Raw genomic sequence first — 18519 nt, 5'->3', positions numbered from 1 at the left:
TCCTTGAGTGCATCATAGATTTCGCAGAATTGAAATTGAATTGATTTAATTGTTGCAATTTGAGCTTCCCATCAAGTATCAGACACACCCTTTATTGTCATGTTGAATTATTCCAAAAAAATGATACAGCGTCAACTGTACTTTTAGTTGCATCATTAACAACATGATTGAGAGAATGAGCACTACAAGGAACATAAAATGCATGGGAATTTATATTTAAAATGTTGGTTTGTACACCTTTTTCTTGTCCCTTCATGTTAGCGCCATTATCATAATTCTGTTTACACGTCTTCTGTATTGATATTCAATTGTTCTAATTTTTTTATAAATTTATCAGTCAACCCAAGTCTTGTTTTATCATGAATTTCCCAAAATACCCATGAGTTTTTTACATATTTTCCCTGTTTCTGAGCAAATGTATCTTATTATAAACAGTCATTTGTTCAGTATGACTGGCATCTGGTGTGCAGTCTAGAAGAATGGAATAGTATTTGACTTTTTTAATATCACTTATTATTTTATTTCTTATTTTCTCTGTCATAATTTGAATTAAGTAATTTTGTATTTCAGGACCCAAATAATGAATTTGACAACGTTTTTGTTTGTTTTTAGTTATAGTATCAAGATGTTGCTTCATAATTTCATTGAACAATGCAAAATGTTCTACAATTTTTAGAAAATTTCCATTGTTGCCAGTGCAACATATGATTTTGCTTGAGTCTCTATGGTAGTTTCTGTCGGAGGGGACATGTCACGTGATTCGTTAGCTAGTGCCGTTTTTATCCCAGTTGTCTCTAATTGCATTCTTTGTTGAGAAATATATTACGCAGCCTGCAAATGTCTCTGTACCTTATTTAATGACATAATAAAACTACTTGTTTTTCCTGCATCTGCAGTGTAGTAGCTGTTGTGGAGGCCGCGTTGGTTACCACAGGGAATGAATTACTATAGTGCCGATGTTCACATTGGGACAATAGTAACTTGCAATTTGAGTAGGAGTTTAAATTAATTTAAATTAGTTAATGTTTAAATTAATTCTTTTTTTCTTCTTAATAATGATTCCATGTAACCCCCCCCCCCCCCCCCCGACCTTTCAGAAGACCTTTCACGTATTCCCGGGGGTATGCGTACCACACTTTGAGAAACATTGATCTAATAAGTGGGTTCTAAAATGTTTAGTTTTAGTATGTATGGCTATAATTTTTTTATTATTAAAATATTAGCACATCAACTAAACTAAATGCCATATATTTGTGAAATAGCTTGTTGCTGTAATACGCCGCCTCCTGCAATATGGCTGGACAAGCACCTTTATTAAGTGGCGCCGTGAGGCAGGCTGCCTCTATGCTACACTCTGTCGATAGTACAGTGTATCACTTATGAAAACCATGAATTTTTTTCTTCACAGACATCATGATGAACATTCTAATATATGAGTAGTTAATATATTTGCTTCAACACTGGTAACTAGTTATTGAGGCTAAAATTTAGCCATAGAATTAACAGAAGCTTATAAATGGATCAGATTTGGAATTAAACATGTAACTGTGATAGGTTAGGTGAACCTGGTAGAGTATCCTCAAGCTAACTTCTGACTTGTGAGCCAGCACAAAATTTTTTAAACCCTGACTATAGTTGAATTACTTAAGTAAGGTATTTGTTTCTTAAGGTATTTTGTTCTGAGTGTGGTATTGTAGAAAGCTTGAGTGAAGAGGATCTAGTAGTGAATGAGCAGTAATGTGATAGCCCTTCATAATATATCACTGTGCATTAAGGAGTTTGAATTAATGACACCTTTCATACGCTGCTTTAAGAAGCAAGTGTCTCAAAAGAGTAGAAAGATATTACACTTATTCCACTTCTCAAGACTGTGGCTTCAAATTATAGGCTGGTCTATGTATTTGAATTTGTGAAAATAAAGTGTTTGAGAATTAAGTGAGGACTGGGATATCCAAATTGGATTCAAAACTTAGATTCTCTGAAGATTAGTATGGTATTATAGGTATAATACAGATTAATGCAGAAGAGATTATTTACTAGCAGGAGGATGTGTGTTCTAATAAAACATGGAAATAAGGAAGATATTTTTTTGCTTGCCACCAACCAAAAAACATACCTCTCACTTCCCTGTGTGGTTGAATTCAGTGCATTACCTGAGAGTGTCTGGTGTGTGCAGAAACATTGAACAAGTCAACATGTTCTGAAGAGTATCATGTTTTGATAGTGTGGACTTCCCATGATTAGCCTCGACTCCATAATAGAGATCTGGTGGTTATAATCAAATCAGGTTTTGCTAATGTTCCATTTTTAATTTTATGCTTTGACATGATAGTGACATTAATTTCGACTTAATATTCAACTTCATATCTCCTATGCTGTTTCCTCCCCCCCCCCAGTTTTAGTATATTATATTTAACAAGAAATTGTATTCCTGTTTTAGTTCATATTATACCATACCAGATGTAAGCATTCGATGACTGAATATTATGAAGTATCTTTTGCAACCTCACATGCAAAGTGGGAACAGTTGAAACAAGCTACCTTTGTCAACTCATAATGTTGCACACTATCTAGGATGCATGTATTGTTCTAAATATGAACAAAAATTGCTTTCGGACCTTTTATTGTGATTTTATCTAAATGTATGGAGTTATTGATAATGTTATGGAGCATTAGATTATTGGGAACTGTTCAGCCTGTAGATTAATATATTTCAGTGATCCAAGTTTTGGGTTCATGTATAGTTTTTGATAGGTCTGTTCCTTTTCCAAATAGAGTAGCCATGTGAAATTTGGTAGTAGTAGGTCCAACAGGTCTTGAGAAACTTCTGGAGTGGTATATTTATTGTCACTGTAGCACTAGTTAAGATTGGAATTTAGGAATTAGTGAATAGAAGATTTCCCCTTCACAAAGCATAGTGAGATCTTATAATAAAGTGGCAAATAAGTTAGACAAGTGCTATACTATGATATTGCTAACTTGGGAAAGTTACTTGACAGGATACGTCACAGAAGGCTATTATGTAAAGCAAACAGGAAAAGAAAAGATTTGAAGCTGGAGACATGGATAGGAGGATAGATGTAGGTATCAGAGAGAGAGAGAGTAGTATATTTTATCTTGTATATATATCTTCCTATCCATATGCATGGAAAGGCTTATGTGTTCGCATTACATGCTAATTTATTTTTGCATTATGATGACAACACAGAATGATAAGAAAATAATTAATATTAACTTATTTACTGATATTTTGCTGGTATTATATCCAGCATTTCCAAAGCACAGAAACAGTTTGTCACAGTATGCGAAACAACAGCAATTTGGTATAACAGTGGGACTAGTTTAAACAATTGTAACTGACAACACAAGGAACTAAGGTCCTAATTAGGCAACATTTATGTTGAAAAAGAGAGAAAACAAGTATTAATTAGATCTTAAAGTGACTGTCTCCCAGATTTCTGGTAAATTTATACAGCTCTACAAGAGTGGTCTGAAAAGTTCTTGGCCTAACAATGAAAAAACGAATTTATAATTTCAAAATTATTTTTATTTTTCAACATAATCTCCCTTAAGACTGATACATTTATTCCAGCGATGCTCCAGCACCATTATCCCTTCCCTGTAGTGGTTCTCAGTAAGATCTGCATAATACCCCTTTATAGCTGCAATCACCTCTTGATTCGAAGAAAAACGTTGACCAGTAAGGAAGATTTTTAGTTTTGGGAAGAGTAGAAGTCAGAGGGAGCCAAATCTGGGGAATAGGGTGGATGTTCCAACAATTTATAGTGCAGATCCCTTAATTTTCCCATTGCCAAAACACTTTCGTGGGCAGGTGCATTGTCCTGATGAAAGAGATTTTTTTCTTCTGTAAACCAGGTCTTTTTTCATGAATTTTTTTGTTTAGTCTGGTTAAAAGATCGGAATAATATTCCCCGGTATTTACTCTTTCCTGCTGATGGAACCGACTTTGTCTTCTTTGGCGCTGAACAACCAGCTTCTGTCCACTGTTTTGACAGCTGTTTGGATTTTGGTGTGTAATGGTGAATCCAAGTCTCATCCATAGTAATAAATTGACACACAAAATCATTCTTGTTAAAATGCTCTTCTTGTTTTATTCTTGTTAAAATGCTCCAAGCACTGTTGAGAGATTTTCATGCAAGTGCATTTTTGATTTGCTGTTAGCAAGCGTGGCACCCATCTTGTGCAAAGCTTTTTTATTTGTAATTCTTCATGCAAAATGTATCCTACACGTTCTTTTGAAATGCCTATAGTCTCAGAAATTTCACACACTTTGACTTGCTGGTCATCCAATACCATATCGTGCACTTGATCAATGATTTCTGGTGTTGCTACGCTTTTTGGACATCCTTCACGTGGATCATCTTCAAGGCTGGTATGGCCATAAACTCTGCAGCCCATTTTTTAATTGTTGAAAACAAAGGAGAAGAGTGCCCATAAACTTTTATGAACTTCAAATGAATTTCTTTTGGTGTTAAACCTTCTTTTACAAAGAATTGTATAACTGGACGATATTCAATTTTATCCATTTCAAGGGATACAGACAACACTTTTGCTTCAGACAGCTATATAAAACAAACTACTTGATAGAATGACTTGCAATTTCACATGAATGCTTATGATAGATGTACCAACTCAGAAAAAAAAATCGTGCCAATAGTGTTGCCATCTATGGTCGAGGGCTGAGAACTTTTCAGACCACCCTCTTACTTGTTGAAGTTTGAAGTGTGTTTTAAAGCTTGATTGATTCTGAGCTTTCTGTTGATTCCAAAAACAATCTCTCTGACTTATAATGACTTCTCTGTTCCACTTGTTTTCTTCCAATTGATCCTGTGCGAATGGGTATCCAAGAAATGGTTTGCTAGACCCAACTTGCCATAATGATAGTGCCAGATGTATTTTTTATTCTCACCAAGGCAGATATCAAGAGTTATTTCAGTCTGTCCATAGTAAGCCTAGTCACAAGAACAGGGCACTTCATAAACTCCTGGGTGTGATGATAAAGAAGAGAGTTTGTTCCCAGGTGAACAGATGAGAACTGCCAATTTGACAAAAGGTTTAAATAGGGTGCATAAGAGTTTAAATATGATGTTTATTAATATTAAACACTGTAGATATCTTTTCAGATGTACCTTGAATGTATGGGATGGTAAGGCCCATCTCAAAAGATATCTAGAGGATGTTGAGATATCTGGAATTTGTCTGAGTGTAGAAACAGTAAAAGACACTACGCTGCTGTTTGATGGGCATTTTGTTTGAATGAATTATCTGACTGCGAAGGTCTATTGATAATATAAGTTATTAAAGAGATTTTATTAAAAAGAGCAGAAAAAAAATTTTCAATGCATGACAAGGGGTGGGAGAGAGAGAGAGAGAGTGAGTGTGAGTGGTCATCTGGGATGTTGGATAAGAGTTTGAGGATTGTTTTTTGGTGAAGGACTGGAATGGTTGTCAAAAAGCATCGAGTGCATTGTCAGTAAATTAGTTTAAGGAGAGGGATGATAGCATACTGTGAGTCTTAAAACTGTGTGAAGATACTCCAGTAATAATATGTACATAGTATTACTGTTATTGTCACAGTAATATGTGACAAAAACATCACATTTAGCTCCATTCTCTATTAGAATGGAGGTTAAATATGATATCTGTACCACAGAAAAAAAAAATGAGAGATCCAAACAAGATAGAAAGAACATTTGCAGAGATTTGAGGAGACATGTTTGGATGTTTGTTGATAAACACAGTTGCATTTTATCTTCAGCTAACTGGCTGGTCTCTCTGTTTAGTTTTTAATATTGACTGGTGCTGAAAATGCCAATAAGTATGATTTGAAGTTGAGTTATAGTCTGAAGTGTTCTGACCTCTGTGCTCGATGAAAAATCACCTATGAACGAGTGCATTCTATATTTGCAAATATTTTTTCAGTGTAAGTGTAAATCCAAATAAGTGAAGAATGATTTTGTTCACCTGTCAGTGCTGTTTTCCATGTATTAAGTTCACAAAAAAAAAAAAAAAAAAAAAAAACTGTATAGAGGCAAAAAAATAGAATAAAATCTGAACTTTTGTGGCTCTAAAACAACACCCAGTTTGTGAAACTGCTTTAGGTAAAACATATAATTAATTTTGTTAGTGAACCTGGGCACTTTTGTGAAGTTCAGGCCTGTGTTGAGATGGTGATTTCTGATTATGTGATTTGAAATATTAACTATTGTCCATTTAAACTCAAAACCTCAGAATTTTAGGATTTTTCTTTTGGTTGCACATCTAAAGAACTGGCTTCATGGAAAATTTTTTGCTTCCCACACTTCCCAGTCATATGCAAAGTGATATTTGGATCGATCAGTTTTCTCATTTTCTCATTCATTCACTCATTCGACTACTCATGTATTATTATTATTATTATTATTATGTGACACTTCCAGGGAGTCCAAAGACTCATCGAGGTAGGACACCTACTCTACAGCTGTCTCTACCACTCAATCCACCAACTACAACAAACAGCAACTACACTAACGCCCTCTACCGCGTACCACCACCACTATTAGTATTTTCACAGACAATTACAAACATCCATACCCACAGTGGGATTCAAACCCGCAGCCTTTTGACTGGAGAGCAGATATGCTAACCACTCGGCCGAACTGGCTGACATATATTGGTGTCTAATGTTGAAAATGAATATAATAAATTAAATTTAATCCTTTATCTAAGTTTAAGCACCTGAAGATACTTCAGGCATAAACTTTGTTTGCTTACACTTGGATAAAGGATTAAACTAAATTTATTTTAGTCTAACCAAGTGGGAAAAACTTCCAGTGTTGAAAATGAAATTTGAAGTTTATCTGAATTGTTCCTTATACCTATTCAAATACATGTTACAAGTGAATTAGAATATTCTTTATCATCTCAAAGAAATTTTTTAACATATATAAATCACACTAGTTTGCAAATATTTCCTTAGATTAAAAAAAAAATAATAATTTAGCTTAAAAGGTTTTAGCAGATTCTTGAAAAAAATCTCCATCTTCTGCTTTTTCTCTCCTTTGGTATAATAATGTTTATTATTATTATTATTATTGATTCAGGCCTCCATGTAGTCAAAAGATTCATCGTGAAAGGTCCTTCCTAGAAAACACAGTCTATTATACCACTCGAACTTGTTGACCATTTGTGCTCTCACCACTCTATCATGCAATTCATTCCACTGTTCAATCACCCTCCATTCAGAGAAACCACTCCTCACCTTCTTGCTCACAGCTTCCTTTTGTAACTTCTAAGGATGGCACCTTGTCCTTGCTCCTTCCCCCTGTTCCACCAAGCAAAAGAACTCCCCAGTGTCAACTCTGTAACTACCTCTCAACAGTTTAAAAGTCTCAATCATATCACACATATCATAACACATATCATATCAAACTCTGCAGTCCACATTTTCTCAGCTGATCCTCATAACCAACATTGTATAGTCCTGAAACCATTTTTGTTATCTGCCTCTGTACCTTTCCACAGTTTAATTTATCCCCTTCAAATCCTAGGGACCAAATTTGAGAACAATAGTCCAAGTGTGGTCTGATCAGGGCTTTATACAATTATTATTATTATTCAGACCTCCATGGAGTCAAAAGACTCATCATGGGAGGTCCTTCCTAAGAAACACAAAGTCTATCAAGACTCATCGAGGGGAGGTCTCCCCCCCCCAATAAACACAAAGTCTATCATATCACTCCTTAATCTCGTTGACCGTTCTCGCTCTTACCACTCCATCAGGCAATGCATTCCATGGTTCAACCACTCTCCATGCAAAGAAACCACTCCTCACCCTCTTGCTCACAGATTCCTTTCGTAACTTCCAGGGATGGCCTTGTCATCACTCCTTCCCACTGTTCAACCAAATGAAAGAACTCCCCAGTGTCAACCCTGTAACCACCTCTCAACAGTTTAAAAGTCTCAATCATATCACCTCTCCTTCTTCTATCCACCAAACTCTGTAGTCCACATTCCCTCAGCCGATCATCATAACTATCATTGTACAGTCCTGAAACCATCTTTGTTATCTACCTTTGTACCCTTTCCACAGTTAATTTTTCCCCTTCAAATCCTGGGGACCAAATCTGAGAACAATAGTCTAAGTGTGGTCTGATCAGGGGTCTTATACAACGAATGATAACTCTTTTATCTCTGCGTCCTTCTCATTATTGCAGCAATCCTCTGTGTTACCTTCACCACCTTTGTAATATGTCCCCTAAATTTCAGGTTTCTATCAATCATCAATCCCAGATCTCTTGTCTCCCCTACTTCCTCCAGTATAACTCCTCTCATAGAGTATGCAGTGTCCCATCGATGTTTCCCAAACCTCAAGACCTTACATTTTGCTGCATTAAACTGGGACCCCATTCATTTGCCCATCTATCTAGCTTATTCAAATCCTCTTGCAGGGCTGCCACATCTGCACTATTACTAATACTCCTTCCCAGCTTAGCATCATCTGCAAACAACTGAATATCCCCTTGCAATCCACTGACAATGTCATTGATATGAAGGTTAAACAATATAAGTCCCAGTACTGAGCCCTGTGGGACCTCACTTGTAACCCTCTGTTTCCTTGAAACTGTCCCACCATACACAACTCTCTGATACCTATCGGACAGCCAATCCTGAATCCATTTGACCAATCTGACATCCAGATCCATGTGCTGCAACTTAAATATCAACTTATCATGTAGCACCCTGTCAAATGCCTTTGCTAAGTCTAAGAAAATGGTAGTATATGCCTTTTCCTCATGTAATGCTCTTGTAACTTTATCATAAAAGACTAGCATATTGCTAAAACAAGAGCACCCCTTCACAAATCCATGTTGACTCTCACAGATGACATTACTCTTATCTGCCCAATACTGTATACGGTCCTTCACTACTTTCTCCAGGATCTTACTAACTACTAATGGCCTATAATTAGATACTTCCAGTCTGCTACCACCCTTATGCAATGGCACTATCTTACCTTCCTTCCATTCCATTGGCGCCTTTCCCGCAGCCAGACTTTCATTGAAAAGCCAGGTCAAAAGCACTGTCAATGGAATGACAACTCTTTTATCTCTGCAGGTCAGCATCCCTCTCAGTATTGCAGCAATCCTCTGGGTTACCTTCACTACCTTTTGCAATATGTTCCCATAATTTCAGGTTTCTAGCAATCATCACCCTCAGATCTCTTGTCTCCCTGACTTCCTCCAGTATAGCACCTCCAACAGAGTATGCTGCCTCCCATCGATATATCCCAGACTTTACATTTTGCTGCATTAAACTGAAGTCCCCATTCATTTGTCCAGTTTATTCAAATCCTGTTGCAGAACTACTGCATCTGCACTGTTACTAATAACCCTTCCTAGCTTCACATCATCCGCAAACAAGTGAATATCCCCCCCGCAATCCACTGACAGTGGCATTGATATGAAGGTTAAACAATACTGGTTCTGGTACCGAGCCCTGTGGGATCCCCACTTGTAACTTTCTGCCTCCTTGATATTGCCCCACCATACACAACTCTCTGATACCTATCAGATAGCCAATCCTGAATCCAGTTGGCTAGCCTGACATCTAAACCCATATGCTGCAACTTAAATATCAGGTTATCATGTGCAGTGCCAGCGCCTAGTATTTTATTTGTGTGTGTAATTAATGTTCGGTACCTTTCCAAAAATGTTTTTTTGAATAAAGTGTGAATAAAACGAATAGGAAATGAAAAACAAATGAAAACCGCTTTACAGTATAATGTTGCCTACGGATTAGTCCTGCTTATACAAATTTTTTTTATATGGAACTCAACAATTAATCATAAGTTGATTTATGATACATCAAAAAATAAAGAAGAACTATTTTAGATATATTTTCATAAATTTTAATAAAAAATGATAGTGATATAATTGGGTCCAGGATACAATTTCAGAATTTATTTGTTCGTTTCCAGAAGAGCTAAAGGGGCCCGAACGGAAGACGACGTATATTCACAATTATGTGTATCATTCTGTACCATTTGTTGTTCGTTTAAACTCTTATCTTATAATTTTTGACATCTTTTAGGTGCCTTTTCTTCTATGGCGCCTAAAAGATGTACACGCTACCAGCCGGGCCTGATCATGTGGCACCCTGTCAAGTGCTTTTGCAAAATCCAAAAATATTGGCAGAATATGCCTTTCCCTCATTAACTGCTCATAAATAACTGCAAATAAACATTATAATAATGTTTATGTAGCAATATGTATTAATTTTAATGATAATTATTTTGACATGTAAATTTAGTGATATTCTCAGCTTTGATATTTAGTAAATGCTCAGCTTTTCCAATCGACTGGTTAAATATTTGGAATTTATGAAGAAATTTTGGTACAATAATCATAACACATTCGGGATTTTTTTTTTTTTTTAATTCATATATTTATAAAATGAAGTGAAATTTTGCCTTCCCTGTTTCATTACACTCCAGTTCATGTGCATAAATAATTATTGTGGCAAATAATGTTTGGGCTTAATAATCTTATTAATGCTTCATTAATAGCTTATATGCAGCTTAATCTATATATACTAAACCTTCATGACTAGATTGTTTTGATTTGTCTTGCTGTTATTGCCTGTACTATGCATGTAGCCCTAGTGAAGAGGGCCTTACCACAGTACGTGATTCTGTAGAAAGGATACAGTCTGAATTGCAGAGAGAGCCTGGTTGCTGCACACAAGTTTGCCTAGATTCTCTAAGAATTCTTACTTCCAGGCTGATGTCAGCTGTCACCATTCAAGGTGAGAAGGCAGAATATAAAAAGTAAATTATTTAAAAAAGAATTATCACAGTTTCTTTGATTTAATGTTTTGAATATGTGTTTCTCTCTCTCCCTTCCTCCCTCTCCCCACACCTGGTTATTATTATTATTATTTTTTATTTAAGCATGAGACTTCAATTTTTAACCCATTCTAAGTATAAGAAAATTGTACTAATTAAGTACAATTTTCTTATACTACTTTCCTGTAATTTTCAGTTTTTCATACTGAGCTTTAAAATTACAAGATAGGCTCTTATGCAAATCAGTATTTGTGACTGGTCATACCCATTGGCATAAAATGTCACTCTTTATATATTCCTACAAAATGCTTAAAAGCACCTGTAGATATTGCACTAATAGAACAACTGTTTGAAACAAATGCCAGAGGCATGCTTCAAGCAACTGATTGAGCCCTTCAGGACAGGGCTTAAAAATAATTTCAGTTGCAACAAATGATAATTAGTCCAAAGAAAATGAAAATAATTGCAAATTGATTAGTTTTATGAGGTGTTTAATTTGATAGTATATATTAAAAATGTTAATGTATCCATGGAGGCACATGTTGGCTGCAAGGTCAGTGAATGTTCGTGTTGTTACATATTTGATATGTGTTCTAAAATTAAAAAAAATATATATTGCATTTTTTTCCCCTTCACTAAAAGTAAATAATTAGTGAAGCATTTTATTTTATAATATACGTTAAAGATATTAGCATGACCATAATTGCAAGCATTATGCATGCAATACTGTCATTCTCATAGTAATGTTAGTACCTTTGGGAGTAAATGAATTTTTCGTTGTGAAAACCATAATTTTCAATGATATCAGTTGTGATGAACATATAATTGATAACTGCAGAAAATTAACGCAGTAGTGTGAACATAATTTTGAATTAACGTTTAACTTCTAGAAATATCCAAATATATTTTCATGTTTATTTCATGTATACTATATTTTCATTAGTATACATGAAATTCATGTATACTAATGCCAGAAGTATTAGGAACGAGAAGGAGAAGGAAGCATTTTTGGCCTTGATTGGTACTTTCAGGAAACAGGTCATTGGCATCAGTGAAACATGGCTGACAGAAGATGATATTGCTAGTGGGATTGAATGTGAGAGGTATGGTGTGTTCAGGAATGACAGGGAGAATACAAAGGGGGGGGGGGAGTGTTATTGATGATAGCTGATGAGCTACAGCCAAGGAGAATAGAAGTGTAACTGCAGGATAGAGAAAAGAGCACATATGAGGCTATTTGGTGTGAGATTGAGATGCAGAACAAAATATACAGTTGGGTGCTGCTATAGACCAGGTGATGGAATAGATGGTGGAGATAGTATGCATAAGCAAATAGAAGCAATGAGTGGAAGGAGGGTAATTATTATGGGGGATTTCAACTATGGTAACATTGATTGGAAGGAGGAGAGGCCACATGGGAGGAAGGAATTGGATTTTATGCAGTTATTAAGGGATAACTATCTGGGACAGCATGTAATGGAAAATACCAGGAGTTCTTGACCTAGTAATTGCATCTGAGAATTTGACTGTAACGAATATGACCACGTTGCCACCAATTGGTGAGAGTAATCATAGGGTCTTGACTTGGGAGGTGGCTAAAGGTGTGGAATTTACAATTAAGACAGGGTACATGTGGAATTATTGGGTTGGTAAGTATGAGAAGCTTAGAGTTTGATTGGTTCAGTGCCATGGCATGTAAAACTGCAAGGGCTGGATGTTGATAGTGCATGGGAGGCGGTAAAAAGTATTTGCATGAGGCAATGGCTGACTGTATACCTAGAGTCCAAATAATAAATCATGTAGGGGTTAAATGGATAAATAACCCCATTAAGCTGCAAAAAAAGAAACAACTATGGAGGGAATTTAAGGAGAAGGGTGACCAGCAGGCACATGAATGGTATAAAGCACAGGCCAGAAGGATAATGAGTGTGGTAAGAAAAGCAAAAGCAGATTATGAAAGAACATTAGCCATGCAGGCTAAAGAGAATCCCAAACAGTTTTTTCGATATGTGGCAAGTAAAAGGAAAAAATGTATACGGCAGAATGATTTTAAAGAATGCCGATGGTAGGGAGGTATCCGAATCAGTTGATATAGTTGAATTACTGAGCAAGCACTTTGCAAGAGTATATCATCCAGGTGGTGACATTGCAGGAATGAATGAACCAATAGCTTATACGAGAATTGTGGTGAATGAAGTGGAGGTGAATAGTTGGTTGATAGGCAGAAAAGGGTTATATGATTGAGACATTCAAATTACTGAAGGGTTTCTATAAGATTAATTCAGAAGATATTTTTGAGAATAGGACTAGTGGTGGGAGGACTAGGGGCCATACGTGGAAGCTGGGCAAGAGTATGGTTAGCAAGGGTGTTAGAGCTAGGTTTTTTACTTGGAGAGTGGTGAATGAGTGGAATAAGCTGCCAGAGTCTGTTGTGGATGCCATGATTGTGAATGAGTTCAAGGTGAGGTATGATAGATACTGTGTGACTGTCGAATAGTTATTCTTGACATGATGTTAGGTCCTCCCTTGATGAGTGTCGACTCCTTGGAGTTGCCCGCAATAATAATAATAATAATAATGTTTCATTGTTTGGCACTTCATTATGCTCACTTCGAGCATTAATAACTTTTATAGTATGTTATTACTTTGAATTTTCAGTTTTTGCATATGTCATATGTCATTGAGGTTTTTTTCCATTGTAGAACTTGAAAGCATGTTACATCAACTTATTTTTTTTCTACAGTCCATTATTCTGAGTCTCTTGGAAAATCACTTTGTTTTCTCTAGATTTTTAAGCTTTCTCATTTGAGACAACTTCTTGTTTTATAAAATTGGGATATACAGTAATTAGTTTGCTTGTATTGGAAAACTGAATATTTTCTTGCTTTGTTGAGGATTTGCAAGCAATGTAATTTATCTGTGTAAATATTACTATATATATAATAAATATATGCTACAGTCAAATGCTAATTTATTAATGTTAGCAAATATTTTGTTTTATGTTTTATAAAACATCATCAGTGTGTTTTAAGAACAATAATGGAAATTCAAATTCAACTGAACAGTGAAATATGATCATTACAAGGGAATGTTTTCAAACATGAGGTCATGTAGTATCCCAGATAAAATGTTATATATATATATATATATATATATATATATATATATATATATATATATATATATATATATTATATTATATAATTAATACAGCTGTGGAGAGCAATTTCCTGAACTTTTAGAATAGAAAGGCAATCATTACAATTTAAATTAAGCAGTGGTAGTAAGACCTTGGTACTTTCTTTGAATAAACATTCATATTTATAATTACACCTGTGCAGGAGTTTGGTGTTATCCTACCAATTCCATACATTGTTAATTCCATGTTGAGCCAGACAAGATTATTGAGGTTGGATGAGCTGAATGCATCTTCTAACTGATCTTTCCATATTTTCTCTAGATTTTTTTAGTTTGGTCAAATTGTAGGATCAGTTAAAAGATATAAACACCAAGTATCAGCATTGATATGGTCATTTTTTGCAGAACGTGATAGATTTTAGATATGGTTGAAGGTGACAATAAGTTTGAATTTCTTCAACATCTTGGACTCTGAGCTACTATATGCTCAGAAGTGTTTTTTGTATAAGGAATAGGAATTCTCTTGACTTTTTCTTCTCTTGGAAGATATGACCATTTAATAGAGCAGTTTGCCTTGATAGTTTCCAGTTCATGTTGAAGAGATGCTCTAGGGAAGTAAATTTTATCTAATTTAAATATCAAGGATTTTGTAATTCTGTATTTTTGAGATGGACATTGTGCAGGTGACAGAAGTATATACAGGGTGTTCGGGATAAATTTGACAGTTTCGTAAGGAAAAAGAAAATCTTCTTTGTATCTATTAAATTTAATGAATTGACAAAAAAACATTACAGGCAGAGTTAATTACAATACTATCAACAACATTTACTCAAAATAACCACCATTAGCATCGATCACAGCTTCAATTCTGCTTCGGAACCTCGAACAAGCTGATGCTACAGTCTCCCTGGGAAGGGCCGCAAAAACTGTTTTAATTTTATCCATTAACTGGGCTTTTGTATTACTGGAAGTGCGATTGGTGTCTTTTTCAACTGCGCCCCATACAAAATAATCCATGGGGTTAAGTTCTGGGGAGTTTGGAGGCCAAACATTTGGGCTGGTGAAGTCGTAGAAATTTTCAGACAACCATTTTTGACTTTTCCCAGAGGTGTGGCAAGGGGCCGAATCCTGCTGCCATACATACGGCCTACCATTGGCTACCCTTGTTATCCAGGGCTTGACTACAGTTAGCAACTCCACGAACAAAGCCCGAATTCCAATGCCAGGGTTCTTCAACCCCTGTTCCTGCAGATTTGTGAGGAATTCTGCTGTACGAACGCAATCAGATCGTCTGCTAGGGATCTTTCTTCTTGCTACATCCTCGTAGTCACCATTGCAAGTCTCTAGTTCATGCCTGATTGTTTTTACTGTATTCAGGGAGCATTGGGCAGCAGTCGTAATATCCTTATTTTGATGGCGGGCACGAATCATCATGATAGAAGTTATTCTCTTCCATGATTCAGGTGGGTTCCAGCTATCCATCCTTTCTGACATCTTGTATATGAATGAAGAAGGGGCCAAACTTTTAAATGAAGAGAAGTGTGTGTTAATACATGTAACTTACGGAAAAATATAATTAATTATAAATATGTCAAATTTATCCCGAACACCCTGTAGCTATCTGTGAAGGTTGGTTTGCATTAAAACAGAAATAGAAATTGAATAATCAGATCTGTCTTTTATAAATATGTCTAAATAAAGGTATTACAATTATGCTTTCTCCAAAGTAATTTTGATTCTAGAATGTAAGTCATTAATTTTATGTAAAAGGAACAGCAAATCTACCATGTGAAAATATTACATTTCATATTCAAACAGATGGTATAGGATTGAAATTTAAGATTCTTCCTTAAAGATGTTTAAATAAAAATTAGCCAAATTAGAAACAGATCAAAAGAACAACCCATAGCAGACCCTTTGACCTGTTCATACAATTCATCTTTCCAAAAGTGATTGTACACTACAAGAAGTTTCTTAGATAGAAAGTTTTGGGATAAGAATTCTGATTTTCTCTGCATGAAAGATATTTCTGATAAGAGACACAATGTTGAAGCTGAGCATAATATCTGAGGATCAGAGAGAAATTTGTGGTATTTTTATCAAAGAAACAGGGTGACCAATTACAGGACAGATAAGATTAGAGAAAAATTTAGAAATTTTGCTGGTTGGCCTATCTATAAAATCCCCAATAAGTTAAAGAGGACAGTTATTTTTATGTAGTTGAGGTGCATCATAGATTCTACCAAGTCATGCATGGCATGTTCTAAGTCCTTTTATAGTTGCTTAATTATAGGTGGTTTCTTATCTAATAACTTGATCGGTTTGCTAGTTAATGTTTGGAATCACAGAATATGTATTTCGATCCTGAGGAAGTAATTTCAGTTTTTGATCTTATGCTTTAGAGTTATGAATAACTCTAATGTTTGCCTAAATTTATCAGCTCTTGTGATGACGTGTTTTTTTTTTTTTTTTAAGTGTCCGCAAGGCTTTTAGTTCTGAAAGTGGGATTTCTGTTCAGGTGTTTTGGCACCATAAATAACTGACTTCTGTTAGCCTTATTAGTAGAAAGATTACTAATATTCCTTGCTACATTATGTAAGGAGTGTAAATAGGAAACTTGTGGCTCCCAGGGATAGAACGTTATTTTGTCTTTACGTTGGTGTCTTTACATAACATGAAATATCCGCATGCTATACTTGAAAAAAATGTTGTAATTGTTATTTAAAATAAGGATCCTCCCCCTCTGGGGGGGGACAGCATGCTTTTTGAAGCCTTTAGCTGTAAGAACAGACCCTACATTTAAATTAAAGATACCAAGAAATTATATTCTTGGTTTAATCCTTTATTCAAATGTGAGCAAACAAGTTAGCACCTGAACTATTTTCAGGACTAGGGCAACTTGTATAAAGAAGCTAATGACTTCACATCACTTGCCTTAGTATCCCATAATGCAAAGCACATATCCTTACGGACATGTATAATGCTATGCATTATGGGAAGGATGTCACTACCCAGACCGGTTTCAACCTTTATTGAGGTGAAAAGTAAACGGTTGCTCATCATAAGCCTAGAATAGTTAGTATAGGGGTGCAAGGGAGACTGATGGTATTAGGAGGAAAAAAAAAGACAGATAGATAGCATGAGAGATAGAGAAAAGGCCTCAGCTCTTTTATATCATCATATACCAAAGGCTATTGGTTTTCCTTTCACCAATCTCATATGGATGAACAACCAGAAGAACAGTTGAAACTGAAAGCGCAAAGATGACTAATACCCAGGTAGTTAGACCCATCTGGGTTAACTGCCTTCAGTTGGCCTTCTCTGCCTGGGATTGCTCTCCAGTCATCCCTGCAATTGACTAGAAGATCACATGAATTAAGAATGGGACTATTTAAAAACCCTCTCATAGCAGGAATAGACAGAATTTTATCTTTCCCTGGTGAATATTGCATAATGTGGGTGGTCTACACCATCTAGTGATAAATTTTGATATCTCCTAGATTGCTTCTTTCTTTCTAAATACCAAAAACATCTGACTGAACAATAAAATTTCTACAATACAATATTATAAAACATTTGGATATTATATTGCGTTTTCCAATCCCTGTTTCTTTCTAACCTTCCATAAATGGTATTTTAATTCATTAATTATAAAATCAAAATTCTCTTCCCATTGCTGACAGGTGGTGGGTATTGTAAAAAAAATAACCTGTTCTGTTGTAAATAGTGGCATGCCCAACACATTACATAATCTGTTCCAAATACACAGGGCAGGAGGGCAGCTAGAATGCATGTTCTACTGTTTCCAATCGATAACAGATCTCCTATGTTAAAGTACCCCCATTTGATGGTATTGAATGGAAGGCAGCCATATGCAGTTCTCCAAGCAAGATCCTTCCTGTTAGGGTACCTTTGGAACTTCAAGTTATGAAACAAAATATTGTTGTCAGTATACAACTGTGGAACTTTGTGGCAAAAGAGATTAAAGATTTCTTTATACTAAATTTTACTTTTCTTCATGGAAAGAATGTCAATTCCAGAGTGTTTTAGCAGTCTTAGAGTTAAGCATAGAGTGTTCTAGTATTCAGTATAATCATTAACTCCAAACAGGGGAAGATGAAAAACCCAAGTAGTACCAGAGAAGGTCTGCACGTGTGATTAGTCTGCAATATTTTATTGATTTTAGAAGTTGTATTGCTTAAATAACAGAATTTTAAGACTGGAAATACAAATTCTCCATGCTATCAGTTGGGAGCCAGACCCAAAGGTGATACTAAGGTTGAAGTAATGCAGAAGTTATATTTTCGTATACGAGTAGCCAAAAGGTGTCACACGTTATTATTAAAATACTCTGGATTAGAGATAGCTGTTGGAAGGTTTTCCACTTGGTTATACTATAAATTAAAACATACCAAGAAATTATATTCTTGGTTTAATTCTTTATCCAAGTGTAAACAAACAGTCCTGAAAATAGTTCAGGTGCAAACTGTTTGCTTACACTTAGATAAAAGATTAAACGAAGAATATAATTTCTT

The 18519-nt window shown here is 35.5% G+C and overlaps 1 protein-coding gene across 1 annotated transcript in view; it reads left to right on the top strand.

Moving 5' to 3' along the window:
• Nucleotides 1–18519, top strand: part of LOC150098111 (cytosolic carboxypeptidase 1-like) — a 551906-nt gene that overhangs the window by 65279 nt on the left and 468108 nt on the right. The window contains exon 3 of the mRNA XM_090406686.1: nt 10699–10806. Coding sequence (XP_090262812.1) covers nt 10699–10806 — 108 coding nt within the window. The remainder of the gene's footprint in view (nt 1–10698; nt 10807–18519) is intronic.

This window comes from Typopeltis vanoorti, chromosome 16 (genome assembly GCF_054136105.1).
Source record: "Typopeltis vanoorti isolate ZY-2024b chromosome 16, IOZ_Tvanoo_1.0, whole genome shotgun sequence".
In the NCBI taxonomy this organism is placed as follows: Eukaryota; Metazoa; Arthropoda; class Arachnida; order Uropygi; family Thelyphonidae; genus Typopeltis; species Typopeltis vanoorti.
This window is presented reverse-complemented; position numbering and strand designations above follow the sequence as displayed.